Below are 27,800 nucleotides of genomic sequence, written 5' to 3'. Positions count from 1 at the left end.
TGGCATCACCAGGAGAAAGTGCCCCAAATACCACAGGTATTACCCACACACACACAGCCTCTCTCACCACTTGCCCTTCCCCTTCCTCACCCACATTGGGATTAATCCCAAACCCCTGTCCTTCCTCTGAGCCTCTGTGCTTACTGTTCATTCTACCTGGAATGTCCTCTCTCCTGCCTCACCCATCCTCGATGCTCTGCAGAGATCCCTCGTCCATGTAGTCTCCTCTGCCTTCTCTCTGACCCCCCAGGGTTCTTCATCTCCAGCCACATAAATCACTTTCTATTTTGGATTCAGGGGCCCTTGTTTCCTGCACTTCTCCCAGCAAGGAACCCTGGGGCCTGAAGTAGCCCAAATTGCAGGAAATGGAGAGGGGATGTTCAGAAAATCCTGGCAGTGGTGTTATTTCAAACTCCAGAGGGCAGGAGGCAGGAAAGGGGGGGGGTGTACTATTGCTCAAGACTTCACCCCATCCTGATGTCCTGTCACCTCTGGAAGTCCTACGCAATGTTCTACCCACACCCTGAGACTGAAGGGCCAAGTTCTGCCCCTCTGGCTGGGCTAGGACCCTCTGGATATGGACAGAAGGTTTAGAAAAGGATGGGGTGTGAAGCAGACCCCTTCCTACGAGGGACTTTCAGGAGCTGAGTCATTTGGTTTCTTGCTCATTTCCAACTCCTTTCTGGAAGAAGACAGCCCAGCCTCCCCAGGCCAAAGCCCCCACTTCAGAGGCCAGGAACCACACATTTTCATTTTCTGCATACACTAGACGCCCTCTATAGGCCCCATGAGGTTGAGAGCCCAAGCCAGAAGCCTCATATCTCCTTTTCCCTATGCAATAGATGCTCCCTGCAGGCCCTGTGAGGTTGGGAATCACAAATGGATGGACTGAACAGCAACCAGAATACACACCCACATACAAACAAGTGCTGACACCCTCACCCACTTACATATGTCCTACCCACATACACATGCACAGTCAATCACTCATATACATCAAAGGACACACCACAGACATTTAATCTTATAATCACAATATGGACACAAGGGCATATCAGACACACACGATTCATGCACGTGTCATGGACACACAGACACACAAACACACATGGACACAATCTTTTGTCTTAGAGAGGAGTATTTGTTTGGAAGAAATAGGTTGAAAATACACCTGGGGAACAGGGTGACATCCTGAGTGATATAAAAGGAGGCTGAACTGCTTCTAGGTCTAATAGTGCTTGTTGACTGGAGAGCCCTTTGTTTAGCTGGGTACTAGAATGGTTTTAAGTTTGCAACCGCGCAGATAAGAGTTGGGGTATAGCTATTGAAAAGAGAAATTTGGAGTTTGCAAGAGCTTAATCTATATAATTTGTGTGAAATCTCATTCTTAGAAGCTGGACTCTTAAACTTAGCAAGCTAGGTTGAACTGTCCTCACTGCATCCAGGATACCATAAAGAGAAGTCTCCTGATACTGGCAATACATGGTGGGTGATAAATGAGAACAGGGATGGACCTAAACTTCACTGAGTTCCCACTGTGAGCGAGGCACATGTACTACCTCATAGGATATACATTATTTCTATTTTACAGGTGAAGAAACTCTCATCTCTTCCCTCATTTGGCCAAGGTCATAAAGCCAGATTCAAACACAAGAGTTTGAATATTAAAATCTTGTTGTTTGGGCGCCTGGATGGCTCAGTTGGTCAAGCGACTGCCTTTGGCTCAGGTCATGATCCTGGAGTTCCGGGATCGAGTCCCGCATCGGGCTCCCTGCTCAGCAGGGAGTCTGCTTCTCCCTCTGACCCTCCCCCCTCTCATGTGCTCTCTCTCTCTCATTCTCTCTCTCAAATAAAATCTTAAAAAAAAATCTTGTTGTTTTCCTTCATTGGTAATGACAAATGCAAGGCATGCATGATCCCACTCCCAACTCATGTTCCTAAAAATATTGATCCAGACCAAGGATTGGCAAACTATGGCCCATGGGAGAGATCCAGCCTGCCACCTGTTTTTGTAAATAAAGTTTTATTGGAATGCAGCCATGCCTGTTCATTTATATATGGTCTATGGTTGCTTTGGGGCTACAACAGCAAAGATGAGTAGTCACTATAGTTAGAGTACAGCCAGTAAACCCTTAAATATTTACTATCTGGCCCCTTACAGAAAAAGTTTGCCAACCCCTGATTCAAACTCAGCCTCAGAACTAGAGTTAGCAAGTGAGACAAGGCTTATTGCCTTCAGAGTCTTAGCCCTGAAGGGTAGTCAAGTAAATAAATGAATGGGATAGAGCACAGATGAATGAACAGTGGATGGATATTATAGGTAGTGTATCAGAGTTTGCTCCAAATACCAATGTTCTGCCATTTATAAGCTGGGAAACTTTGGAAAAATTGCTGGGTCTTAGGTTCCTCATTTGTAAAATGGGAATAATAGTAATTATTATTCAGAGCTCTTCCCATTGCAAATGACAAAAACCCAACTTAAAGTAGCTTAAGCAAAAAGTTAAAATTGTTGTATCACATAAATAGGTCCATTAAAAACAGATTTTAGGGGCACCTGCGTGACTCAGTCGGGTAAGCCTCTGACTCCTGATTTTGTCTCAGGTCATGATCTCAGGGTGGTGAGGTTGGGCTTTGCGCTGAGCATGGAGCCTGCTTAGGAGTCTCTCTCTCCCGCTCCCTCTGCCCATCCCCCCAGTCACGTTCTCTCTCCCTCTCTCTCAAAAATAATTTTTTTAAAATAGATTTTAGTCTACTTCTGCCCTAGGTGTCCAGATGATAACTCCATCTTTTAACTTATAATTCTTTTTAGGGAGTTTCATTCCTCTTGTAGATAGCAGGAAATACGGACCCTGGAAGCCTCAAGTCTACATTTTTATAGTGAGCGATCTAAAACAGAGGCCCTCTGGGGTGCCTGGCTGGCTCAGTTGGTAGGGCAGGTGACTCTTGATCTCAGAGTTGTGAGTTCGAGTCCTTTGTTGGGTATAGAGATTACTTAAGAATAAAATATTAAAAAAATAGGGGCGCCTAGGTTAAATGTCTGCCTGTGGCTCAAGTCATGATCCCAGGGTCCTGAGACTGAGTCCCTAGTCGGGCTCCTTCCTCAGTAGGGAGTCTGCTTCTCCCTCTAACCCTCCCCCCTGCTCGTGATCTCTCTCTCACACTCTCTCTCTCAAATAAATAAATATTTTTTAAAGAGTCTTTTTTTAAAGATTTTATTTATTTGACAGAGAGAGACACAGCAAGAGAGGGAACACAAGCAGGGGAGTGGGAGAGGGAGAAGCACGCTTCCCGCAGAGCAGGGAGCCCGACACAGAACTTGATCCCAGGACCCTGGGATCATGACCTGGGCCTAAGGCAGATGCTTAACAACTGAGCCACCCAGGCGCCGCAAAAAGTCTTAAATATATATATAAATAAGGGACAGCTCATATATATATGAGAGGCCCTCTTTCTCCTAACACCAAATCTCATGAAAAGCTCCAGCTAACTGTGCTTATAACACATACTCAATTCTTCAATATATTCCAGTGGTCAGAAAATGGGGTACTCTGATCAGAGCACTATGACTGACAGACCCATCAAGACCACACGAGATGGTAGAGGAGTTACCCAAAGAAACCACAAAAAGAGTATAGAAAGTGTCTGCATGAACAAAAGCCTAGCCCACAGCACTCTACTTCATAGATTTGCCATGAGACAATGAATTTAAAGGATTTAGCATGGTGCCTGGCACTCAAGTACCAACAAATATTATTAACATAACTAATAGATAGATGAATAAATGCATTAATAGATGATGACTGGATTAAAATGGTTGAACATATGCATGAACCAATGGAAATGAAGATATGAAAATGGAAGAAGGAAGAATAGACTGATAGACAAAGGGGTGGACATGGACACATGGATGGGTGATAGAGAAGGCAGAAAAAAAACTGGGTCCACAGTTAAGTTTGTCACATCATATGCTCTAGGGCTGGAAAAGGTAACAGAGGAGCACTCTACAATTAGTCTCTTAGGAGAGGTCTCCTCCTCTAGTTTGTCTCTTGGGCCTCTTATCGGGTGAGGAAAGCACTTGCTCCCCTCCCTCCTACCTAGTTTCCTTGTCTCTGTAAGCTGACCAGCCCCTCTGCTCAGAAATTCTCTCTCCATCCCCACGATAGGGAAAGCATGGTAGAAGGGGTATTCTAGGCCAGGTTCCCCTCAAGCTATTCCTCTGACTCAGCTTGAGGCATAGGAAAATGGGTCGACAGGGGAAAGGGTCAGTGTTGGCTGGGTCAGGAGGGTGAAGCCCTAGAGTCCTCAGATGTGAGATACAGGAATTGGATCTGCTTCCAGAAAACTTTCCCTTTAGCGATACTTGTCTGAGGGAAGACCAGGTCTCAAATGACAGATGCAAAGGCACTGTCATGGGCCTAGGGAGACTTGGTGAACCTGAGAAGGGAATTTCTCCAGTTTTTTGTTTTTTAAAGACTTTTTCTTGAGTGAGTGAGAAAGAGAGCACACACACGAGCAGGAGTAGAAGCAGAGGCAGAGGGAACAGACTCCCCAACGAGCAGGGAGCCCGACCCATCCAGGGCTCGATTCCAGGACCCCAGGATCGTGACCTGAGCCTAAGGCACATGCTTAACTGAGCCACCCATGCGCCCCCCACCCTCTCCAGTTTTATCTTGCTACTTGTCATTGTTCTAGGGAATCTGGGGAACCAGCTGGCTCCCACTTTTCCCACTCCTCCCATCCCCGGGTATCTTTTTTTTTTTAAGATTTTATTTATTTATTTGACAGAGAGAGCGAGCACAAGCAGGAGCAATAGGCAGAGGGAGAAGCAGGCTTCCCACTGAGCAGGGAGCCTGACATGGGACTCGATCCCAGGACTCTGGGACCATGACCTAAGCCTAAGGCAGACGCTTAACTGACTGAGCCACCCAGGTGCCCCCCCCTGCCACCATTCCCAGGTATCTTAGAACCACAAAGAGTTGAGGTGAGAAGCCTGGGAAAGAGAGGTACTCCTTACTCTGACCTCTAATCTGGAACCAAGACTTGACCCCTAGCCTTGAGACTGATTGTTCAAATTCCTTCAGGAGAGGACATTGTAAATGTTCGCCTAAGGGTGGCAGCGCCAACACCCCCTTACACACACACCTTGCCTTGTCCAAACTGCTGATTTACTAAGATTCTCAGAGCTAAAAGATAAAGAATGGGAAATGGGGGTGGGAAGGCTATTAAGGAGTTATGAAAGGGATAGAAGTTTCTTCTAGAGACAGTGGGTAAAATATTCGATGGAGGGACACCTGGGTGGCTCAGTTGTGGGCAACTGCCTTTGGCTCAGGTCATGATTCCAGGGTCTTGGGATCGAGCCCCACGTCGGGCTCCCTGCTCAGCAAGGAGTCTGCTTCTCCCTCTCTGCCATTCTACCCCCCTGCCCGCTTAATGTGCTCTCTAGCTCTATCTCTGTCAAATAAATAAATAAAACCAAAAAAAAAAAAATTCATTGGAAAGCTATCCTACCAACTCATGTACTCCAATTCAATTCAGACACTAACCATTCAGCATCAGACTCCACAAGTTTAAGGGCACAGTCCCCAACATGTCTGCCCCCATTTGTGGGGTTGCCAGGCCATGTGCATTTCTGACCAACTGGTTACAAGCCCAGGGAGTTCCCAAGACACCTCAGCTTCAATATTTCACTAGAAAGACTCATGAGAGTCAGGAGTGCTATACCTACAGTTTTTTATAAAGGATATAAATCAGGAACAGCCAAATGAAGACACACAGGGCAAAGTCTGGGAAGGTCTCAAATGCAGAGCTTCATGCTCTAAACCCCATTGGGCACATCACCCTCCTGGCACATCAATGTGTTCACCAACCAGGAAGTTCCACAAGCTCTGGTGTCCAGAGTTTTTATTGAAATTTCATTATGTAGGCATGACTGAATTGGCTGAACTCAATCTCCAGTGCCCCTCCTACTCCCAGAGGATGCGCAGGCTCAAAAGCCCTGACAATTCAGTGACATGGCTGGTTTTTCTTGTGACCATCCCCCAGATGATCCTAAGTCATCTCATCTCTTAGCATAAACTCAGGTGTGACCATCCAAGGGGCTCATAAATAACAGACATTCCTATTACTTGGGAAATTCAAAGATTTAAAGTCTCCTTTTCAGAAATCAGGGACAAAAACCAGTCAAATTCTTTATTACACAACAGAAAGGAAGAAATTTCTGGATATAAAAAATGAAGGCTTCAGGTGGCCATAAACAAGAGACAGCTACAGCCTCACACAGGCTCACATACACATCACAGAACCACCATGGACTCCCTCCCCCTCATCATCACTCTTCCGCTCACTCTCTGCCATCCAGCCTCACAGTCTCATGCAGACTCCACACAAGCAGGACTTCTGCAACCCACACACTTGCTGCTTCCAAAGATTCTACCCATTTGTCCATCTCTCTCCGTCTTCCATGGCCTCCTGGACACAACTACTCCTCTTCTCAGCATACTGATTTCGTGGTCTCCCCTGGAAAGGGGAAGGGGTAAAATGGTAACATGAGGGGCAGAGGAGGGATTAGGGAGTCTGTGAAGGAGACTGTGAGTTCAGGTCAACACCCAGGTCCTAGAGTGTACATGTGCCAAATGGGTGTGCCCTTGTGATTGTGTTCCTGTGTAGCGTCGGTATACCTGTGCATTGTGCACATTCCTGTGCAATCTATACATGGACTTGTGTGGTGTGGGTGTGGCCATGTCCCAGGTGTGCACCCGTGTAATATAGATGTGCCTGTGCCCCTGCTATTCCTGAATATGCCAGTACCCGGATGGGTCCTGGGTTCTCTGGCTGCCCTTCTCTCTAGAGGCTCTATCTCCTTTAGTCTGGGTTTCCAGAGGAAGAAGAGGACAGTGTACGTGGATGGAAAGGAAAGAAACACTAAAGCTATGACACTGGGGATAGGCGTCCTGAATTCTAGTCAGGGCTGTGGTCTTCCCACCCAAAAGTCCCTCAAGCCCTAACCCTTATGCCCACCCCACCCCCACCTCTGAGTGATGCTAACAACTCTGAGGACTTTGTCTCTTGGTGAACCAATACCCAATTCCCAGGAACATTTTTGGTGCCTTTTTGTTCCTATCTCCTTCTCATTGATGGCTGTAGGGTACTGTTGTCTTGGGGGGGAGGGTGAAGAGTAACCAGTCTCTTCCTCTCCCAATCACCTCCTCTGTCACCTGGGCCTCATCATCTTGCTTCCCTTTTCCTTGCCAAGCTCCTCCCCACAAGGAAGCCCCTGAAACAGGTTTCCAGACGTGGTCCTCAGTTTCTGCTCTTCACACCAAGGCCTGCCAGGAAGCTGGGTTCCAGGACTGTTCCATTCCTTCTGATTCCAGGTTCACTGTGTTGAGAGGTAACCAGCTCTGTGCACCTCCAGACCAGCCCTGGGTGGACCGCATCATCCGGAGACTGCAGAAGAACTCTGCAAAGGCAAGCCCGGCCCTCCCCAGCCCTGCCTCCTCCCTCAGAGCCCCTTCCCAAGACCCCAACCCATGACCCTGCCTCTCCTTCCTCCCCTAGAACAAGCGCCACGGCAGTTAGCCCCTGACAGCCCCGGAGGGAGCCCTGTGTCTGAGTGAAGGGATATGAGTCTCTGTAGCCCTGGGGAACCAAGGATCAGAAGGGAGGACCAGAAAACAAAAAAAAAAAAAAAAAAAAGAAGGGAGGACCAGGCCTCCAGTGACTCTGCACCAGACCTGACCCAGCCAGGACACGGCCTGGAGTGTCAGTGTGAGTGTGAGTGTGAGCAGGGGTGAGTGTGGCGTAGCAGAAGTGCAGCTTCTCCTCCACACCTAGACCACAATGCTTCCAATAGCGCTCAACTTGTACCCACAGATCTGTCTGCAATCTTGTTTGTGGCCCAGGCAGGGAAGAGAGGTATGACAGGGAGAAAGAAGGTGGGATGGGGGGAAAGAGTAGTGTACCCATTTGCCACATTTCAGCCTGAGGGAACTTTCACTTATTTCTGGTGACTCCCCTACAATCCAGCCAGAAGGCTCTCTTCCTCCCTCCCCAGACTAACTGGGGCAGCTATTTCCAACCTCCAACACTGGGTTAATTGCGCTTTCTAGGCTCTACTGCAGCACCGTCTACTGCCTCCAACCAGTGTGCTATGTTTACTATAATAATCTGGCTTCTCTACTGCTGTATACCCATTCCTAGCCTGATATATTTGCTGATTGAATGACTGTGGGAACAAAAATCACAGGAAGACAAATTTCAGCTCAGAGAGGAAGGGCTGTGACCCTCTGGCCATTAAGTGACTTGGCCAAAGCCACTCACACATCAAGTACTTCTGTAGTCTGCTCCATCTAGGCTAGGATTGCTCTGGAGACCTATTCCTCCTCAGACCAGAGTCATACAAGTGGCAGCAGTGCAGAGGGCAAAGAAAAGTAGACTGGGAAAACCGTACTGGATAACGTCCCAAAGCTCTTATCTTGCTGCCTGAGACTGAGGTCTCCAGGGAGAAAGCTCCAAAATCTGACTCTACCCCCACAAAAGAGGGTCCCGTGCTCCGTCCGCATCCTAGTTAATAAGGCCTGACTCCGCCCCTTTAGTGACAGATGGACCCTGGCTCCACCTCCAGTGACACTTTGACTCCTCCTCTGAAGAAGAAACGCTCAGACTTCGCCTCTTCCGGGTAATAGGCAAGCCCCACCCCTGGAGCGCGACGGAGTCCCTATGACGTAACGGTAACGGTCTGTTTCCGGGGTGGAGCCAGGGAGGGCGGGAGTTTAGGCTGCACCGACCCCTCAGCCCCCCTCCAGGTGATCCCAACCCCCGAAATCCTCACCCTGGGCCCCAAATATCCCAGGTCCATGACCGCAAAGCCTTTCGCCTTGACCCCCTGAATGCCCCAGGCCCCCGAGGTGACCGACCTCCTATATCCTTAACGTCTGGTGCCTCCCAATTCTTCAGTCCTACCCTGTCCCAAAGTGGCAACTGAGGCTTCCCGGGGGCACCTGCCTCAGATTACCTGAGAACAGGTCAGACTGGTCCCGAGAATGACAGAGAAGGGGACCTAGGGTTGGGGTATCCTTGATCCAATCATGCCGCTCCCCAGGAGACGTTCGGAGCCCAGGACATGTCGGGATTGAGGAGATACGAGGTGGCGCTGGAGGCGGAGGAGGAGTGAGTGGAGGCGGGTTCTGCGGAGGAGGAACCTAGCCGCTCCGGGGTGGGGGGAGGGCGCGAGTTCTCCGCGGGCGGGAGGCGTGGGGCCCCTCAGGGGGCGTGGGCTGCGGAGGGAACCGCCTCTAAAGGGCGGGGCGGAGCCTTCAAGAGAGGGGCGAGGCGTCTGAGCGGCGGAGTCTGTGGGGTCAGCCCCGCCCCGCCCGGCCCGGCTCGGCCTTCTCTCCGCAGGATCTACTGGGGTTGCTTCTACTTTTTCCCCTGGCTGCGCATGTGGCGGAGGGACAGGAGGTGAGGGGGCTGCGACACCGCGGACCCGCCCGGGGCACACGAGGCTCAGCCTCAAGGAGGATGGATGGGGGGAATCCGGGAGTCCCCTCCCTGCCTCATGCCAGTGTCGGGTTGCCCCACAGCTCGGCGCATTCCCGGGAGCAGAAGCTGGAGCCTCTACGAGGCCTGATGAGCTGTCTGTCAAGCGGCCTGGGCCCTGCCCCCCAGCGTTCGGGTCGCGGCCTCCCCCGCCGCACCCCCACCGCCACTGCCCAGCCAGCCGGTGCATTAAAGATTTAAACCGAAGCCACCGTGCTGCCCTCCTGACTCTGCCGCCGCTGCCGCCATTCGCGCTGGGAGCCCCTCTACACGCCTGCTTTTCGTTACTGACAGGGCCTCCCTCCTTGATAGGGTGCCCTTCCATATCCAGGCCCCCGTTATTACTAAGGATCCCTCATCAGTGTCAGGCCTCCCATTACTGTCATTGACTGCCCTCCGCCACCTAACCCCCCCCCGCCCCCACTTCGCTGTAAATAGCCTATATGACGGGAACTAAGTAGCCCTGTCCCGGTCTTCCTCCCAGCCTATCTCCACATTGATGTGTTCCACCTTCCTCCTAGACAGGACTTTGCCAGGTGTCTGGAGAATCTTCTTCTGAGAGTGAATCTAAACTATTGTAAGCCCAGAGTTGTAGGAAGTAGGCTGTGAGAGGAGGGGAAGATTCCTAGAGGCTGACTCCCGCAGCCTGCCACAGTGGAGTGACTTGGGACTGTTGGAGGTCTTTCCTACAATTAATGCCACAACTTCTGGCTCCCCCAGTCTTTTCTCAGGTTTAAAGATACTTGGCATCAGCTTACCTAGCAGTTCTTGCTCTGTCCCTAGGAGAACCCAAAGGCCACGGCTCCCTGCCACCCCTGTCTTGTTCCCCTAGTTGACCTGAAACCCTCTAGCTCCTGAAGTACCGAGGGTGAGGGACTCCTAGTGGGCCTGCTTTCAGTAAAGGACTAGGCCCGGCACCAGAAAAGTTATCCGAAGATTAAGTTAACGAGACAACCCAATTTATGGGTTGGGGCAAAGCTAACTTTCAGCCTGGGGCTGCCCCCGCCACAGCAGATTGTGGCTGGGGAGAAGACTTGGCCCTATCTTTGGAATAGCCAAAGGGGAGAGATGGGTGCGTACCTGGAAGAATTCGTTTCTTGCCTTTCCAGGTATCTAGACCAGTTGGTCCAGGAAAAAACACAAAGTATGTGGCAGACAACCAGCTGATGGAGATCTGTGATAAGTAAATGGCACCCCAAGAGCTGCACCCAAGCTCTGGGGCACAAGTCCAAACTGGAGGGTGGGAGAGAGACCCAAGGCCTCTGGTACTAGCAGTTCAAGATGGGTGACCTCTGGGTTGTGGCCACCTTCAAGAAAGGACCCAGGCTCCTGAGCCATTTCCTCAGAATGTCTACATCAAGAACCCTGTCAAAAGTGGAGTGCCCTGTGCAGCCCTGGGCCTACACCTCACCAGGACACTGTCAGAATTCCTGAGTATTCACAAGACAAACTCCAGGAAGGGGCCTTCAAGCCTCACCCTGGACAGGAAGGAGGAGAAGCTTGAGTTTTTCAGCATGGGAGGGGGACGAGTTCTTACTCTTGGAACTGATGGTCCCTCCTGATTGTTTCAGCAGCCCTGCAGCAGAAAGGTGCCCAGGACAGGTTTGAGTCCCTATCCCAAGAGAAGGCCTGCTCCTTAGAGAATAGCTGGCCACAGAGCAGAAGGCTGCAGAAGGCACTCTTACAAGAACCAGATAAGGTCTGGGGATTACTGGGTAATGACTCAGTTTATGTTTCAAATACAGAGCAAGACTTGAGGATTGAAATCCCCAGAGCAGGAGTGGGAAGTTCTTCAAGGTGCCAGAGGCACTAAACTTAGCGGCTTGCCCCCACCATAGGCAGTCCCCAGCTTCCTGGAAAGGACAAGAGGAGGAGGAGGAGTTTTGCTTTAGGGGGTAAGGGGAGAAGGGAGTGGGAGCTGGGAATGGGATTCGGAGACAAGAGACAGGAAGGAGAGGAGAGGTTGGGGCTTTAGCAAGAGGATGGGATACAGAATGTATAAGGGTTGGGTGGGGGGTGGGGGGTGTATTACCGGACCTGGGTGGGCAACAGGGAAAGGCTGGAATTTGAACAAAAGAGAGGTAATTGAGCTCTTGAGTCTGATGTCTCAATAAGCCAGGATTGATTCTGGAAGCCCCAGGCCCCTGCTGGCAAGAGGCTGGCATTTCTGGGACAGGACCAGGCAAAAACAGGAAGGTAAGATTTCTTGGGTCTTTTTCCTGTTTGACAGCAGCAACCTGGCACCAAAGAACTTTATCTTCTTTCATCTTCCCACCTTATCCACCCCATCCTTCCTCCCTGTCTCATCTCCCTGGGGAAAGCAGCCCCCACCTCAGCATCCCAGAGGTACCCCAATAGCACCCAGCTTCTCACTCTGGTTGTGACTGTCCCAGCCAAGACTCATCATCAGCCAGAAGAGCTTGCTTTAGGGGTCCATACCCATCAGTTTTTCCTGATAAGACAGGCAGGCTAGGGCAGGAAGAAAGGGAGGAGAGGATGAAGGCAAGTTGGTACTGGCCTTCCCTCTGCTCCCACCCCACCCACAATTCCCCTATCAGAATTTGTGTGTGCCAATATGATTGTGTGATTGAATGATTGTGAAGACACAACTATGTGGGAGTGGGACTTTGAGTACAACTGGGGCTATGTGATTCTGTCTTTGGTTGTCTGACTGTGTAAAGTTGACTGAGTGGTTGAGGTGTGACTGAATGTGATTGTGGGTATGTGAGTGTGAATGTCCATCATTGGATGCCACTGTGGATACTTAGGTGCCCTTACTCAGTCACTGTACCATCAGTCGTCACATCATGCACTACCCCTCTCTCCAGCTTCTCTGTCCAGGGCTTAGAAGCCATGGGAAATGGCAGCCCTAGAAGAGGAAGGGGTCTGTGGCAATTAGGGCCCAGGAATGTCACAGGATGAGCAATACATCTTCACCTGCCTCTGACTCACCTGGTGCCCCAGGTAAAAGGCACCCAGATAAAAGGTAGGGGAGGAGGAGGAAAGAGAAGTATCCAGGCTGAGCAGCATGAAGGGGCCCTCATCCACAAGCAGCCTCCTGCTGCTACTGTTGCTGCTGAGCCCAGACCCTGGAGCAGGTGAGTGCTTGGGGGTCTAGAAGGTCAGGGATTTGGGTGAATGGGATGGAGGGAAAGGGACCCAGGAAGTCCATCCTCCAGCTGCCTGATGGAAGGGTTTTGGGTCAGAAGCCCTCTGAACACATGGCCCCATTGTCCCCTAGCCCTGCCACTGCCAACCAGCATTACCTGCTGTACTCAGCTCTACCGCCAGCCACTCTCGAACAAGCTACTGAGAAGGGTCATCCGGGTGGAAGTGCAGGAAGCTGATGGGGACTGTCACCTCCAGGCCTTCGTGTGAGCTCTGACCCTCCCCCTCATACTGACGTCTGACCTCAGTCCCAACCCCTGATGCTGATCCCAACCCCAACCCCAATTGCTAATTCTGAGACTGACTCAGGTTTTCATCTAGCCTCTGCCTTAACCCCTGGACCCTAACCTCATCCCCACGCTATGACTATGGCTTTGGACCTTTCCTTTCCCAGGCTTCACCTGTCTCGACGCAGTGTCTGCATCCACCCTCAGAACCGCAGCCTGGCTCGGTGGTTTGAGCGCCAAGGGAGGAGACTCCAGGGGACTCTGCCTAACCTGAATTTGGGGCTGACAGGGAAAATGGACCAGGGCCCCCAGTAGCCGAAACAATAAAGCAGCACTGGACAACAGTCTCTGTGGTTTCCAAGTTCTATGCATTCTCCTGTGAGTCCTGAATCTGAAGCTGGGAGACATGTCAATAAACAGAAGAACCTCCTCATTCTCTTTATTCACATCTTCACAAACCCCTCCAGGGGCAAGGCCAAGTGCCAAGGAGCCACAAATACTCCCCAAGCACCTACATGCATACATTTAGAGAACACATGTTCCCTACCTCACATACACATGGGCACACATGGACACAAACATACATATCTACACTCATTCCTCAGGTGGACCTCCAATTCTGAGATGAAATGAGAGGTCCAGCACCTTTCAGCTGGCAAGTTTGGAACAGAGTCTGACAGAACTGGGCTCCAAACAGAACCTCCAGCTGAGACCACTCCCCGCCCTCCTGCCTCCATGGGGGTCTACTAGCCTGCCTGGGTTCTATCTGTCTGTCCATCCACACCAGCATGACAGAATTATAGGTGAATCAGCTGAAGCCCTCCTGGATCATCTACAGGTTTGGGGCTCCTAGAAGAAGCAGGAGGCAAATCAAGAGAGATAATAGGACTAGATTTTGGCCCAGACACCCTGAGAATGAGGGAGGGGACCCAGCTCTGAGCCCAACACCAGGAATGAATAGGGGAGCCCAGCTCTGATTGAACCCCAACACCCTGAAGATGAAGTATTCCTAGTTCTGGGCCCAGATACATCAAGAGTAAGGGAGGGGACCCAACTCTGATCCAAGACAGCCCAAGAATCAGGGTAGACATCCAGCTCTGAGCTTAACACCCTGAAAATGAGGGGGGCCCATCTAGGAACCCCAATACCACGTGAGAGAAGGAAAGAGACCCAAATCTGAGCCCAAGGACTCAAGAATGAAAGGTCCATCCCTGAGCTCAGACATCATATGAATGAGGTGACCCAACTCTGATTCCCAACACCCTTACAATGACTAGAGCATCTGGCTCTTAATCCAGACACTCAAAACGAGGGTACACATCCTGAGTCCAAACCTCCTAGATGTCCTACTCACCTGGAAGCTTGTCCACTGGAATCACTGGAGCCAGGAACCCAGGCTTTTGGGGTCCATCCTTCCCAGCTGGTCTCAGTCTCAGCCTGGAGCACAAAAACGTAGCTGTCTCCCTGACAATTTGTACATCTCTGTCTCCACCAAAACAGTGTATTAGTAAACGGTGAGGAGAGAAATCAGTGAAAATAATGAAGTGGGGGTTGGAGGGAGGAGGGGGGAGTTGTTCCAGAATCAGAAAGTTTCACTGGGAAATCATGAAGGGCGGGAATGGGTGTGGTCTGTGGGTATCAGAACATCTGTGTGGGATCAGAATTTGAGGGGCCCTTGGCAGTTACTTACCAGAGCCCCAGTGCCAGGGCCCCAGCTGCCAGTCCCAGGAAAGAGAAGATCCCCAAAGATGCCAGCACTGCTACCTGCTCCAGGGGGTCTCTGTGGTCTGAGAGGGAGGGTCGCATGCCACTGTGAGAGAGAGGCTGCCTGACCAAACCCTTTCTCTCCGGGGCTTTCCCATCCTATACAACCTTTGTTCACCTGCCCAAGCTTACCAAGTGGCCGTGGGTCTGGCAGGAGGGAGGGCCTGGGGGGAGCAGGGCTGTCTGCCTGAGGCTCCTCCTCCAGCTGCTTCTGTGTCTGTCCCCCAGCTGGTATCTCTTCCGGTAGGGGCCCTGAAGGGAGGTGAGACCTGAGGAGACCTGTCCACACGGGGTGGGGGCGGAAGACGGGGCCTGCCAGGGGACGCGAGGGCCTGGCTTGGACACGGGGTGCCCAGGAGGTGGAAGCTGAAAGGGTAGAGCCAGCTTCTGGGGGCCTAACGGAGGTGGAGGCTGAGGGGCAGGGCTTAAGCTGGGGCGGGGCTGTGGACAACCAAGGCTGAAGACTGGGACCTCAACGGCCATGCTTGAGTGGCAGGACATGTGCATGCAGCCCACTTGCACACCCGTCCAGCCAACAGATGCGGTGGGAGGGCCCACTGCCCGTGCCCTGGGCTCAGTCTCTCACCGGTGCTTGGAGTCCCCCAGGCCTCAGGACTCCAGGCACTCCAGGTGCCAGCATCCAGAAAGTCCCTGGCACTGACCCGTACAGCGTGGGGCAGCCCAGCCACAGCATCCGTGATCACCTCCTCCAATCCAGCCGGCTCCACCTGGGAATGAAGATGGTTCTTTGGCCCATTATCCAGGTTGTAAATGCCAAGCCTACCTGCCCCCAACCTTAGTTAGCAAAGAGCACCCCTTCCTCCCAGTCCCGTCCCTGTCAGACCGGTGGAGCTGCCTGGGCCTCACGTTGGTGGCTGGTGGTGTCAGGTGTACACCTAGTGTTTGGAAGACGAAAGTGCGTAACGGTTACATAGGCTGTGCCATCAGACTGCCTGGGTTCAAATCTTTGCTGTAACACTTACTGAGTGACCTTGGGCCACTCTGTGCCTTGCTCTCTTCATTTGTAAAATAGAGGTGACTATACCTGAATAAGATAATGCATGTAAAATGTGTAGGACCGTGGCTGGCAGACAGGTGGTGCTCAATAAATATCGGGCATTATCTGAGGCAGCTGCTTCCCAGACTTGATGCTAGCCAATCTTTAACATCTTCAGAGGTAGAAATTCACTACTGTCCTCATCTGGGTATAGAATGTTTATGTGAGAATGTGCCTCTGGGTGAAAGGCACTCCTTTTCCTAGGAAAGTCATTTGTAAAAAGCTACTCCTGTCTTCCCACAGAAGGGCTGACGTCAAAGTTACAGCCCCACAGGGCAGAGGCTAGGCCTACCAGGCCCTGCTGCAAACCCCAGCACCCAGCACAAAGACTCGCCCATGGAGAGCACTCTACTGGAGGAGGTGACAGGGCTTTGGTGACCTGCCAGTGTGCCAGAAAGCCAGGCAGAATAACCAGGAACATGAAACCAGAGGCAGAAGCCATAGCCCCAGACTGGGACATATTCCAGGCCTCACCGTGGACCAGGCTGGATGCTGCACTGGACGGTACTGCAGTCGGAACTTGAGCAGAAAGTGGGGCTGGCGGGGCCAGGAGGCAGGGTACGTCCAGCTGGCATGCAGGCGGCGGGGATAGCCAGGGACCGACTCGACGCGAAGCCCTTGGGGAGGGTCAGGGCGCACTGAGGGTGGTGGAGACGCGAAGTCAGGATGGGCGACAGGTACCCATCCCTTCCCCACCACCTCCCAAGGGAAGGTGGGTATATGCCTAAAGGTACCTGAGGGAGGCACTTCCAAGGGGGTTTGGGGAAATCCTAAGCTTGATCATCCTTTGGATCATCCTTTGGATCCTCAGGACTTGTCTGTCATCCTTATTATAAAATGAGCTAGGGCGCCTGGGTGGCTCAGCCGGTTGGGCATCCCACTCTTGGTTTCAGCTCGGGTCATGATCTCAGGGTCGTGGGATTGGGCCCACGTCGGGCTCTGTGCTCAGCATGGAGTCTGCTTGTCCCTCTCTAGCCCTTAGCTAGAGCTTTAGTTCCCCCCTCCCACATACGGATCAAAAGGAAAGAGGGGCCAGCAAGGGCTTACACTGGGCAGGAAGGACATGAGACACGGCTGCCTTCAGCACAGGCCCTAGAAGCAGGGGCAACTCTGGAGCTAGGCACCCAGGAAGGATTTGTGGGGCAGGCACCCAGGAAGGACTTGTGGGCTAGGCACCCAGGAAGGGGTAGTGGCAGCAGCCTCCAGAGGCTGAGGTAACCCTGCCTCCTAGGCTCTGATCTCTTTGGCTTCTTAGTCTCCACGGTAGCTACCTACGTGCTAAAATGAGGTCTATGTCAGAAGGGAACTGTTTGGCAGGTGGAGGTTCTGTGTTGGGAGATCTGTACCCTGGAGTCCATTCGGGGTCTCTGAGGTGGGGATCTGAGGGGGCAGTAGGAACAGGCAGGTAGGTACTCACAGATGCTCTGCAAGCTCACGTCCAGCAGGCGTGTGCTGGCCCCCAGGGGGTTCACCTCAGTCACATTTATTCGGTACTGGCTCCAGAACTCGGCCCCATGGACTACACAGCGGGCAGCCCCTGGGGGATCCTGGGGGCATGGCCAGGGTCCTGTGGATGGACTCATCCTAGGAGGGAGGATGTGGTCTTGGGCTTTGGAAATGCTCATTGTGGGGTCTAGCTGGAACCCCCATCCTCTCCCTTATGTCCTACCTCAGGCCATCAGCTCCTGGTACGGTCTTCTTCCTGGCAGGGAGGGGGCCATCTGAGGTCAGGAAGGAAAAGAGGATCCTTCCTCTCTCCAAGGCCTTCCTCAGGACCTCGTTCACTGCCTCCCATACCCACGTTGTGCCTACACACCCAAATGTATAGGCATACACACCCAATTATGCACACACCTGTAGGAGGTGAGGTAGCGGGTGGGTAAACCGCTGACCTGACTGGGACTCCAAGTGCAGGAAAAGTTCTCATAGTCAGCTGCTTGGCAGGAGACAACAGGGCGGGCTGGGGGGTCTAGAGGCAGAAAGTGCAACTGGAGTCTGAGAAGTCCCAGGTCCTTCCCATCCTAGAGGGCTTACTCAGGGCCTGGATTTCCTCAGGAGCCCCTTGCCTCATCACTGCCACCCAATACTCCCTCCCCAACTCACAGCCCAGCTGTAGCGTCACAATGCCCCCAAGTACACCATCCAGGGTCCGGCAGATGTAGGTGCCTTCGTCAGTGCTGTCTGCCCGGGCCAAGACCAGTTCATGCCCTAGCCCAGAGTCAGGTCCCTGGAGCAGCCTTGTCTCCCCGTCCCGAAACCAGGACACCGGGGCCCTGGGGGTGAGATGAGGTGATGACAGAGGGAAGATTTAAAGTGTCAGCCATGCCACAGCTCTCCATTGGCTTCTCACTGTGCTTGCAATAAAACCCAGAGTTTTGTAAGTCCTTTAAGTCCAGGGGCTTACAAAGCCCCTGGTGATCTAGCCCTTGCCTTCCTTTCCTTCTTCAGCTCCTCCCTCTCTCCCCCTCACCCACTACACTCCAGTCACATTGGTCTTCTTTCTGTTCAAGAGTACTGAGCTCATTCACACTTCAGGGCATTTGCACTAGCTGTTCCCTCTGTCAGGAATGCCTGTACCCCAACCTGTGCATGGCTGCCTCTTTCCTGACCCTAGAAATTATCTTCAATGTCACCTCCTCAGAGAAGCCTTCCTTGATTACCAAGAAAAAGTAACCAATCAGTTATCCTGTTCCACATCACTTTCTTTTGACTTTCTGCCCTGCAGGTACCACTCCCTGGCAAGATTCATATTTGCTTATTATCTGTCTGCCCTATTAGAATGTAACCTCTGCAAGGGCAGGCATCTTGCCAGGCTTAATCCCTGCTAGATCCCAGAGCCTAGGATAGACCAGGGATTCAGCAGGTGCTCAATACATGTTGGTTAAAATTTTCTGTTGAATAAGGATGGTTTGAGGGTTAGGACAGCTAGAGAGATGAGGATTATAGACACCGGGGGCAAGGATGGGAGGGGCACGAGGACTGGACTGAGTCAAGAAAGGGTCATGAATGTCAGCCCAGTGGGCAGGTGGGGCACTTACCCAGCAGTCACTCCAGGGCAACACAGTGTCATGGACCTGCCAGGCTGCCCATACTGGAACCCTGTGGAGGGCACTTCTGAGGAAAGGCTCTCGCTTTCCCTTTCTCCCATCCCAGCCCCCACTTAGCATGACAGGGCAAGTGGCAAACTTTTAAGCCCTGGGTGGGGTCATTGGGTCAAAGCATCATGTTATAATCTAGAGACAGAGGTCAGAAGACAGGGGAGAGAAGGAATGTTGCCAGGTTGGATGTCAGGGGGTGGGGGTCACAGATTAGGCATGGAAAGGGTACACAGTGAGGGTGGCAAGTCAAAGTTAGAGTCATATAGCAGGATTCTTCATCTTCATCTCATCATCTCACCTGGGGGGCCCCAGGCCTGGGGACAGGGGGAGGCAGCGGACACTAGGGCTATAGCCACGGCCAGCAGGACCCTGCTCAACCCTGAGCAGCTGCTGCTCATCTGTGGGGAGAGAGGCAGGGTCAGCAATCCCCCATTCCCAGATGGGAGGCTAAAGCCTGCCTCCTCCTCCTCTTCTAAACTGGGACTTTCTAGGAAGAAAACTAGTACCAAATGGGGTAAGGATATCAGAAAATATCTGGGGATCTGATCTAAGGTTCCCCTTTCCACCATATACCCAGTGCTGCATGTGCGTACAGGCAAACACACACACACACACACACACACACACACACACACGCACACACGCACACACCCTCCATCAAAGTCCTGGGCCTAGGGCCCAGAACAAAAGCCGGAGGCGACAGACTGCACCAGCAGTCCCCCCCCCCCCACACACACACACCACCCTTGGCGCCCACCCCTGGCACCAAGTGCTGGCACCAGCTCAGTCATTCCCATTAACTCCTCCAACCCAGCTGTTGGGAATTCCAGTGTCCACCCCCACCTGGCCCAGGGCTAGTCATTGCCTCTGGTTAACCTGAGACAGGCTTCATCAACCTTGGGTGGGGGGCTGTCAAAGTGGGTCTGAGCCCACGCTATATTCCTACCACGAGGCCTAGCCCTGCTCTGGCTGCCAGGCCTCTTCTCTCCTGGGCCTGGCTCCTTGGGCCACTCATCTGGGCCTGACTCTGGAATCTTGTTGGTCTCGAGCCTATGAGGCTGGATGGGGCTAGGGTGCAGGCTGAGGCTGCAGAGTTAAGCAGATCCAGATGCCTTGGCTGCTGCCAGAGGCTGGGGGTGGGCAAGGAGCCAGGGGATGGAGACAGGGTGTCGGGGAGGGGAGAGAAAGCTGAGAGGAGCGAGGAGCCTGCAGGGAAAAGGGGCCTGGGGTGGAGGCCACGGGATCAAGAGATGCTCCGAGATCAAGACTGGGAGGTGGTGGGAGTTCAGGGAGGCAAGGGCTGGTGTACGGCCAGCCGGCCGCAGGAACCAGAAAGGCAAAGGAGGTCACCACCGCTTGTGTATGGTAACCACCGCTTGTGGGAGTGCTGGGAGAGAGGGATTCCGGATGGAAGAGCAGGATGAGAAAGGCAGTGGGGAAGTGGCCATGGGGATAGGAGAAGGAGCAGATAGGGAGGGAGAGGGCCCAGGCAGGCAAGGGCTCCAAAAGAGGAAGAGCACAGACCCCTCCCAAGTAGAGCAGAACAAGGGCCTCCAAGTGTCTGTGTATCTGTCTGAATGTGTCTGGTGGCTCACACCCCCCAACCCCCACCCCAGCCACATTTACCCTGCTCAGCCCCGCCCTACCTCGGTGATCCCAGTGGCTGAGTGTCCATGGCCTCCAGGACTTCCACCAGCTACAGCACCCGTCTCAGCTCCACTCAGTTCTGGGACCCCAGAATCATCCCCTCCTTCCCCTTCCCTCCTCCGCCCCTCTGGGCCCTAGAGCTCAGCCGCCCTGAGCTAGGCCCCCACCTCCCTCTTTCCTCCTCCTTCCTCCCCTTTCACCCCCCCTCCCACCCGAGGCCCTGGGAAGGGAAGAGGCCTCCCCCCAGTCTGGAAAGGAAGCCACAGGCACAGCCATGGCCAGCAAGAGGGAAAGGAGGGCTGCTCATGTCCCTGTCAGGGAGAGATTCCCTATGTTTTCACCCAGCCACATTCATGCCTGGACTCACTAAGCACAGTCAACAAAAAGACACTCCCTTGAACACACGTGGACATAACCAAATGAAAAATCAGACACAGACTCATGCCCCCACTCTTTTCACTCCCCAGCAAATATTTCCTTAGGGCATAGCTAGCTGTTTTTTGAGGGAAAGGGAGGCCCCAGGTTGGGGGGTATAAAGAAAATCCAGAGTCCAGTCCCTCCGCCCCTGGACGTTCCAGCCATTTCTCACCTCCCCCTCCACTCTTTGGGCCCCAGCATCAGGAAATGCCTTTGGTCCCTTGGTGCCAGATATACAAGACCCACACTTACCCTCAGACACACACTCTCAGATATAGCCACTCACAGTCACATCGATACACTCAGACATCCTCACTCAGACTCATACCCATACCCTCACACCACACACAGACACACAGACACTTAGCACTCTGCCCCTGGGATGGGGTCGCAGCATTCCCTAAAAGCAAATCCTCATAATGGTTTAAGTCCCCTCTTCCAGGGAGCTCTTAGAATGGCAGATCCCACATCTCATCACTCCTCCAGGCCCCCATGTAGCCAAAGAGACAGAGGTGAACAGGGGAGCTAGGAGGCACAAGGGTGCAGAGAGAGACAGAGATGTAGAGGATGTGAGAGGCAGATACACAGAGATACCTGGGGAGACAAAACTGTGAGGAGACACACGTGACTGACAGCTCTAGGAAGACAGTAGTAGGGAGAGAAAAAGAAATAAAAGGAAACTGAGACAGGGAAACAGAAAATAAGCAGTAGACCAATGACAGAGATGCTAGAGCACAGAAAGGAAGGGAAGACACGTGTGTTGGGGTGGGTCTGTCTTTGCCGGACATTAAGCAGAAAGGTCAGTCCCACTGACTACTGAAGTTGGTCCCCGAGATACAACACAGCTCCACCCTCACACAGTCTGACACAGGACACAGGACACACACATAATACAAGTCTCTCACTCTCGCTCTGCCACTGCTGAAGTCACACAATGGCACACATAAATCCAGCCACCCACACTCACACAGGCAGACACAGTCTTAAACCCCACAGAGACCTTCCGCAAACCCAGTCCCCATGTGGTCACAGGCCCTCTCACACACAAGCAGGCAACCCAGTATCTCACCAAAAACTGCACATTGACGGAAACTGAATCCCACACTCGCACAGCCACACGCAGACTCAACCACATGCGCACCGACACACGCAGTCATATTAACTGACAGCTGCCCCAAGTGATCCTCCGTTTCAGGTCCACACACCGACGCCGTCACACACAGGCTAACAGTCACACGCACACACTGACAGTCCGTCCGCCAGTCCAGGCCCTTCAGATCGTTCACCACCCTGCCCCGCCCTCTCCTGGCAAGCCTTCCGCGGGTACTCCCGCCGGCCCCACCAGGCCTCACCTTCTGCGGCCTCCGCCGCCTGCGCCCTCCGCCCTCGCCCTCTGCCCCGGCCTCCACTCCCTCCCGCCCTGGGGCCCCCCGCAGAGGGGGCGGCTCCGCCCAGGCACCAATGGAAGGACGGGGGTGAAAAGGGAGGGGGTCTGGGCCCATTGGAGCCTCCAACTGCCAATCACCTCCACCCCACCTCTGCCGGACACTTCCTGTCCTGTCCGGGACTGAGGAGAGTGCTGGGGGACAGAGTCTGGAGCTGGATTCCTGGGTCCTCCCTACAGCCCTGCCCTCCTGGGACAGCAAGACTGGAAGTTTTCAGGCCCCTCCTCCTTCCAGCTTTGTCCAAAAACAAAGCCTCAAGTTCAGTGGCTCAGGAGCCATTGGGCAGGTGACTGGAGAAGCTGAAGGTGCCCCTGACTTCAGATAAGGAGGACTTGTGTGGGGCAGCGGTTCTCAAACTTTGCTGGACATTGTGGTTATTAAACTGCTAAGCCACACTCCAAACCAGTTACATCCGAATCTCTGGAAGCTGGCCTTGGCATCAGTGTTTAAAACTCCCAAATAATTCCAAAACGCAGCCAAATCAAGACTGTAGGGTCAGGTGTTTGTGTAGGTGTATGCCTTAAGAAACCAGCCACCCCCATTCAGGGTTCACATCTACTCCCCAGTCAGTGGGGTCTCAAGGGAGATGTGTGCCATGTCTGTCTAAGTTCCTTCCAGACACTCCAAGTCCCAGACCCTACCCCTTCAGAGTCTCAAGGAAGAAAAAACCCTTGACTAGAAGTCAGGCGGCCAAGGTTCTCCTGGGCCAAGTCATCACTGTCTAGTCTTGGCATGATAGCCCTTCCCAAAATCAGTTGCCTTGAGAGAAGAATGAAGATAAAAAGCCTCCGGCCGTCCTTGCATTGCTCACAAGCCCTATCCTCACCTATAAGTTTGGAAGGCCCTAGGTGGCATCAAGTCTCCTGGGTTGCATGCAATCTTCCAAAGGAAACAGGTCCAGAAGGGAGGGGGCAGACTCAAGCTGCCCTCCTTAAAGGGCTGGTGCTCCTAACTCTGATAGCCCCTTCCCTGCCAGAGCTGTTTTCTTTCTTTCTTCCCCTGCAATGATTGCGGCACATGGGCAACACAAGTGTGCAGAGCCTGCCCATATATGCTGCATGTGAGAGTCTAGAGAATTCAAGGACACAAAGCCATGTACACATTCCCTACCCACCCCTTCAGCCCGTGGGCTGGAGCAGAGCCAAGCTGCCGCCACTCACAAAGCCAGGGTTCTGGCCAGCAGCCCAATGTCTGGCCACTGACCACTGGGACCAGGATCCTGCTCACCCGCTCCCCACCAAACCCTCAGGCCTAGGCTTGTTGAGCTGACGTATCATCCTAGGGGTAGTAGTGAAGAGGGCTCTGGACTTCCCAAAGCCTTAGCCACAGACAAGAACTCAGGATTTTAAAAAATTTCTGTAACTGTGATGGCTTTGTTACTCCAGGAATAAGAGAATCTGTAGGCCAGACACAACATTGAGTATTCATTTTGTTCAGAGATTTGGGGTGTAATTTTTGTACTCTAAGTTCTTGCACATCTGCAGTCAAAGAAAAGTTGTGGCTGGTGCTGTGCCATCAGCCTTTAACCGAGATCCCTGAGGATTATAGTTCATACTTCTCTGTCATTAGAATATGTGATTAAAGTTTGAGAAACACAGTTTAGTTTTATTGATCCCACATCTTCCCAACCCTAGGCCCTGGTTCCCTCAAGCAGAAGGCCCTGTGGTCAGTGTGGTCAGGCGACGGTTGCTGTCTCCCTATCCTTCTGCCCCAGGCGGTAATGAACCTCAGGAACGGTCCTTAGTCTCTCCGCAGCCTGGAAGGGAACAGGGAGCAATCAGGGAGGATAAGGGCCACCCAGAATGGTGGTATGGAGCAGTATGGGTGGAACAGTAGTAACAAGTGCCTAGGTGGCACTGGGGGGAAGGCTTCTTGCACCAGGAGGATGGCAATAAGGACCGCCAGAATAACTAGAGGATAGAGCCGAGCAGCTTCTGAGTCCTTAGGAATGCCTAGGTTATAGAGGTTTTCGGGGTCATGATTATTGGGCTCCCTTGGGGAAATGGGAGACAAAAGGAACCCAAGGACCCAGGGTGCTCTGAAATCTGACCTGCTCAGGGGTGAGGTCCCTCTGAGCCTGGGCAAGCATTTCATAGCCAACCATGAATTTCCGGACAGTGGCAGAGCGCAGGAGTGGAGGGTAGTAATGAGCATGCAGCTGCCAGTGATCCCAGTTGGCTCCAGCCTTTGATCCGGTGGGAGCCCCTGACAGGAAGAAGAGATAACTGGGGAGGGCCATTTTTTAGTTCTTCAGCTTAGCCCCTACCCCCAAACCAGGCTAGGTATCTGAAAACTACATCTCCCAGCATTCCTTGGAGTGAGTAGACCAGGCATTAAAACACCGGGAAACATAGTTTCACCAAGTTTGTTGTTCCACCTTCAGTCCCAGCATCCCTACTCGGGACACTTCCCCCCTCCCCCAACAAGTATTTCAAAGCCTGCTGGGGGTTGCAGTCCACTGAGCTCAGCCTCAGGACCTCAGAAATGGTGTTGGGGCTAGGTATGGATGCTCAAAAAGCCTTACCGTGCCAGCCCATGGAGTAGGGAAAGGATGTCTCAAATAGATTGTCATACTTGGTCAAGAGCTTCTTCATAATAGAGGCTAGATCTGGAACCAGAGCCTGACTCAGCCTGGGGCCAAGATGCTGGCCCTACCAGAGCCATCCCCATCCTGTACATGGCCCCTGGGTCCCAGTAGGGAGACTCACCATCACGCTCAGCAGGGGTCAGCTCAGGAAGGCGCCGCACATGCCTCCGGGGCAGCAGCAGTGTCTGGAAGGGCCACACTGCCCAAAAGGGGACCAGTACTAACCAGTGCTCACTGGTTAAGACCAGACGTTCCTGGGCAGACCGAGTGGAGATGAAGTCATCAAGGTGGGGAGGGGGTTGTTGTCAGCAAATAGGCAGGGGAAGGAGAAAAAATATACCCAGAATCTGATGGCTTCTCATCACCTCCACCACTACCACCCTAATGTAAGCCACCATCATCGTTCCTTTGGATTATTGCTATGGCTTCCCGTCAAGTCTCTCTGCTCTTTCCCTTCTACCTCCTCCTTCATACACCTTTCGCTTCTGGGGTGAGGTTAGGGGTTCCTTGGGAAAGCAGGGTCTGGCTTTTTCCCACCTTTCTGAGCAGCTCCTGGTGGCCATATTCCATTAGCAGGGGTTCTCCATGTTGACTCTGATAGGCCCGCTGAGATCGCTCCTCACGCTGGGCAATATCTGGCAGAAAACTGCTGGCCCACACCTGTCAAGAGGCAAGAGCCGAGAACTGGCAGGTCCCTCAGCCCCAAGCCTCCACATGACTTATTCTGTCCCTCCACTTCCCTTCCCCACGGTACTGCTTTGGATTCACCCCAGAAATCCACTGGAGCCCCTGACACACTTACCTGGCAGTGGGGATGGGGGTTGGAACAGCCCATCATGGCTCCTTTGTTTTCAAATATCTATCAGGTAGAGGTACGGAGCTTTAGTAGCCAGAAAGACACTAGATCAGCCTCTCCCGACCACACCCTGTGAAAACAGGAATACCGCTTCCCAGCACCAAAGCTGCACCACCTGCTCCCTGCCCATCCAGGGTAGGGGCGCAACCTCACAGACCTGCACCCAAGGGTACCGGGCTCCCAGCTCCTCTGTCACTGCGGCCCATGCATCGATGACAGTTCGGATCTCAGGGACTGACATGAGTGGCAGCGTTACATCGGACCAGGGGTGGAAGCACATGACCTTACTGGGTGGTGGGGGAGGGAGAAATGACAGAGATATAGGGCTTGGCTGTGCTAGGGGCAGGGCTCAACCCCAGTGCTCAGTCCAACCCAGGGCTGAAGGTAAGAGAGGAAATCCATAGTTACCAAGCTCCTCGAGCAGCCTCTGTTTGGAAAAGGGGATGATCACTGGGTCCTGAGATAAAGGGGTGTCACTCTCTGTAACAGAAGTCCCCCAAGAGGTCCAGCCTCTCTTCCCCCCCAACAGCAGCTAGAGCCAGGTTACCTGGATTGGGGGCATCAGGCTGCAGAGCTGGGAAGTCGTTGTCAAACAGGAAGGTGCCATCATAGTAGGGATTCACCTACTGACAAGGATTGGCTAGAAGCATCTGCTGCTCCCTAAACCACCAGTCATGTGGCAGGCTTCAGGGGCTGGACAGGCTACAAAGAGGGTGTGGAAGACCCGCTGTGGGGTCAGAAAGACTTGGTGGGACATAACACAGGAGACCCACTCCCTTGTGGGTGAGGGGCAGCTCTAAGAGGGAGTAGTACTCCTGGCCCAGTTGCAGATGTACGTTCTAAAGGCTTACCTCTCCATTGGCCCGTGTGGCCCCGGGACACAGAGGGTTGTGGGGGTCGTGGCGGGGAACTGTCTTCAGAAGCGGGGGCTCTACTTGCCCCTGCCAGGGCCGCTTCATGCGGTGAGCTGACACCAGCACCCACTCATCCTGTAGCGGGTTGTAGCGGATATGCTGATGTTCTGGGGACAGAGAGGCAATATCAGTCAGCAAAACTCTCTGACCCTCTCTGCCCTGGGTCTCACCCACCAGCTGACCCAAGCTCGGAAGCACCCTCTCAGCCCTGCCTGCTCAAGAGCCAAAGGCCCAGGCTTGAGCTTTCCCAGCTCGTATTAGCCTGGGGTCCCCACTCAGGCGCGCCAGCTTGGTGGGGTGGGCGTGCCGATCTAGGGGAAGGGACGATAACTTTCTAAGCAAAGGGAGGGCTCGGCTCCGCGTTCCAGCAAGTCCCAGACGCCCTGCAGTTACCGCTCGCCCGGAAGGTTGTGGCCGTGGCGTCTGCCTCTGGCGCCTGCCGGCGCTGCTCAGGGATTGATCCGCTGCGCGACATTAGGCCACTTGCTTGGGTGGGGATCGTCTGGAACGCGACAAAGCGGACTCTCACCCATCTCCGGGTCCGCCCCGCCCGCACCCGATGATTGGTTAGCCTCCAGCACGTGACTGCCTAAGGGCCCGCCCGCCCAATCGCGGGCGGGGCTCAGGAAAGCCTGTGGCTTTGGGGGCGACTTTGGTCATCCCAGTACACCCCTGGGCCAAGTCACTGCCCTAAAAGAATCTCTGTAAAAGCCGATTATTGCAGATCCTTCAGCTCCATGACGCTTACAAGATTTCTTTGCTGAATTCAGTAGTTCATTCGGTCATTCATTCAGCAAATATTTACTGAGTAGCTGTGTGCCAGGCACCTAGTCTCCATATGGGACAAAGGGATGCCCCTGCACAAGTCAGGCATGGTCTCTGCTCCCGCAGCTTACACTCTAGGGCCAAGTAGGGGTATAACCCTGGATCCACAATTACTTCACTTACTTCCTCAATGGCTATGGTGGAGGAAAAGCAAAATGGCATGGGGGTGAGGGTGGGAGTGATCTGTTTCAGCAGAACCCTGGCCTCCAGTTATTACCTGGAGGAGTGGATTGTTCACGGAAATCATACCCCGTCCCC

The 27,800-nt window shown here is 53.1% G+C and overlaps 4 protein-coding genes across 8 annotated transcripts; 2 read left to right on the top strand and 2 right to left on the bottom strand.

The window, feature by feature from the left end:
- Nucleotides 1–7,044: 7,044 nt before the first annotated feature.
- IL11RA (interleukin 11 receptor subunit alpha) lies at nt 7,045–22,334 on the bottom strand. 3 transcript variants are annotated; one of them, XM_088019249.1, is made up of 13 exons: nt 22,268–22,334; nt 19,150–19,249; nt 18,792–18,852; nt 17,857–18,026; nt 17,608–17,722; nt 17,423–17,455; nt 17,171–17,337; nt 16,228–16,391; nt 15,283–15,424; nt 14,829–14,948; nt 14,623–14,719; nt 14,287–14,369; nt 7,045–7,378 (listed from the first exon to the last, which is right to left on the bottom strand). In XM_088019249.1, the coding sequence occupies exons 2-13, from the start codon at nt 19,247–19,249 to the stop codon at nt 7,314–7,316; spliced, it is 1,317 nt and encodes a 438-aa protein (XP_087875375.1). In that variant the 5' UTR covers nt 22,268–22,334; the 3' UTR covers nt 7,045–7,313. The 3 variants fall into 3 exon arrangements, with proteins under 3 accessions (XP_087875375.1, XP_087875376.1, XP_027971033.1); XM_088019250.1 differs by lacking the exon at nt 22,268–22,334 and adding an exon at nt 20,498–20,574; XM_028115232.2 differs by lacking the exon at nt 7,045–7,378 and adding an exon at nt 13,282–13,781.
- LOC114218234 (uncharacterized) lies at nt 8,760–12,089 on the top strand. The gene is made up of 5 exons (XM_088019253.1): nt 8,760–8,804; nt 9,101–9,168; nt 9,400–9,459; nt 9,582–11,432; nt 11,657–12,089. Exons 2-4 carry the CDS (start codon nt 9,122–9,124, stop codon nt 9,736–9,738), a joined length of 264 nt encoding a protein of 87 aa, XP_087875379.1. The 5' UTR covers nt 8,760–8,804; nt 9,101–9,121; the 3' UTR covers nt 9,739–11,432; nt 11,657–12,089.
- Nucleotides 11,646–13,279, top strand: CCL27 (C-C motif chemokine ligand 27). Of its 2 annotated transcripts, XM_088019252.1 has the most exons (4): nt 11,646–11,733; nt 12,366–12,635; nt 12,779–12,911; nt 13,100–13,279. In XM_088019252.1, the coding sequence occupies exons 2-4, from the start codon at nt 12,566–12,568 to the stop codon at nt 13,245–13,247; spliced, it is 351 nt and encodes a 116-aa protein (XP_087875378.1). In that variant the 5' UTR covers nt 11,646–11,733; nt 12,366–12,565; the 3' UTR covers nt 13,248–13,279. The 2 variants fall into 2 exon arrangements, with proteins under 2 accessions (XP_087875378.1, XP_027971034.1); XM_028115233.2 differs by lacking the exon at nt 11,646–11,733 and having other exon boundaries at nt 12,178–12,635.
- A 1,610-nt stretch (nt 22,335–23,944) lies between the features above and the next one.
- On the bottom strand, nt 23,945–27,258 carry GALT (galactose-1-phosphate uridylyltransferase). 2 transcript variants are annotated; one of them, XM_028115108.2, is made up of 11 exons: nt 27,111–27,258; nt 26,655–26,824; nt 26,351–26,426; nt 26,212–26,260; nt 25,961–26,090; nt 25,750–25,806; nt 25,485–25,607; nt 25,069–25,201; nt 24,885–24,968; nt 24,411–24,565; nt 23,945–24,116 (listed from the first exon to the last, which is right to left on the bottom strand). In XM_028115108.2, the coding sequence occupies exons 1-11, from the start codon at nt 27,190–27,192 to the stop codon at nt 24,036–24,038; spliced, it is 1,140 nt and encodes a 379-aa protein (XP_027970909.1). In that variant the 5' UTR covers nt 27,193–27,258; the 3' UTR covers nt 23,945–24,035. The 2 variants fall into 2 exon arrangements, with proteins under 2 accessions (XP_027970909.1, XP_087875377.1); XM_088019251.1 differs by having other exon boundaries at nt 26,212–26,230.
- Nucleotides 27,259–27,800: the final 542 nt, after the last annotated feature.

Source organism: Eumetopias jubatus, unplaced genomic scaffold, assembly GCF_037043125.1.
Source record: "Eumetopias jubatus isolate StellerSeaLion01/CBP00866 unplaced genomic scaffold, mEumJub1_p1.0 scaffold_15, whole genome shotgun sequence".
NCBI classification, from domain to species: domain Eukaryota; kingdom Metazoa; phylum Chordata; class Mammalia; order Carnivora; family Otariidae; genus Eumetopias; species Eumetopias jubatus.
This window is presented reverse-complemented; position numbering and strand designations above follow the sequence as displayed.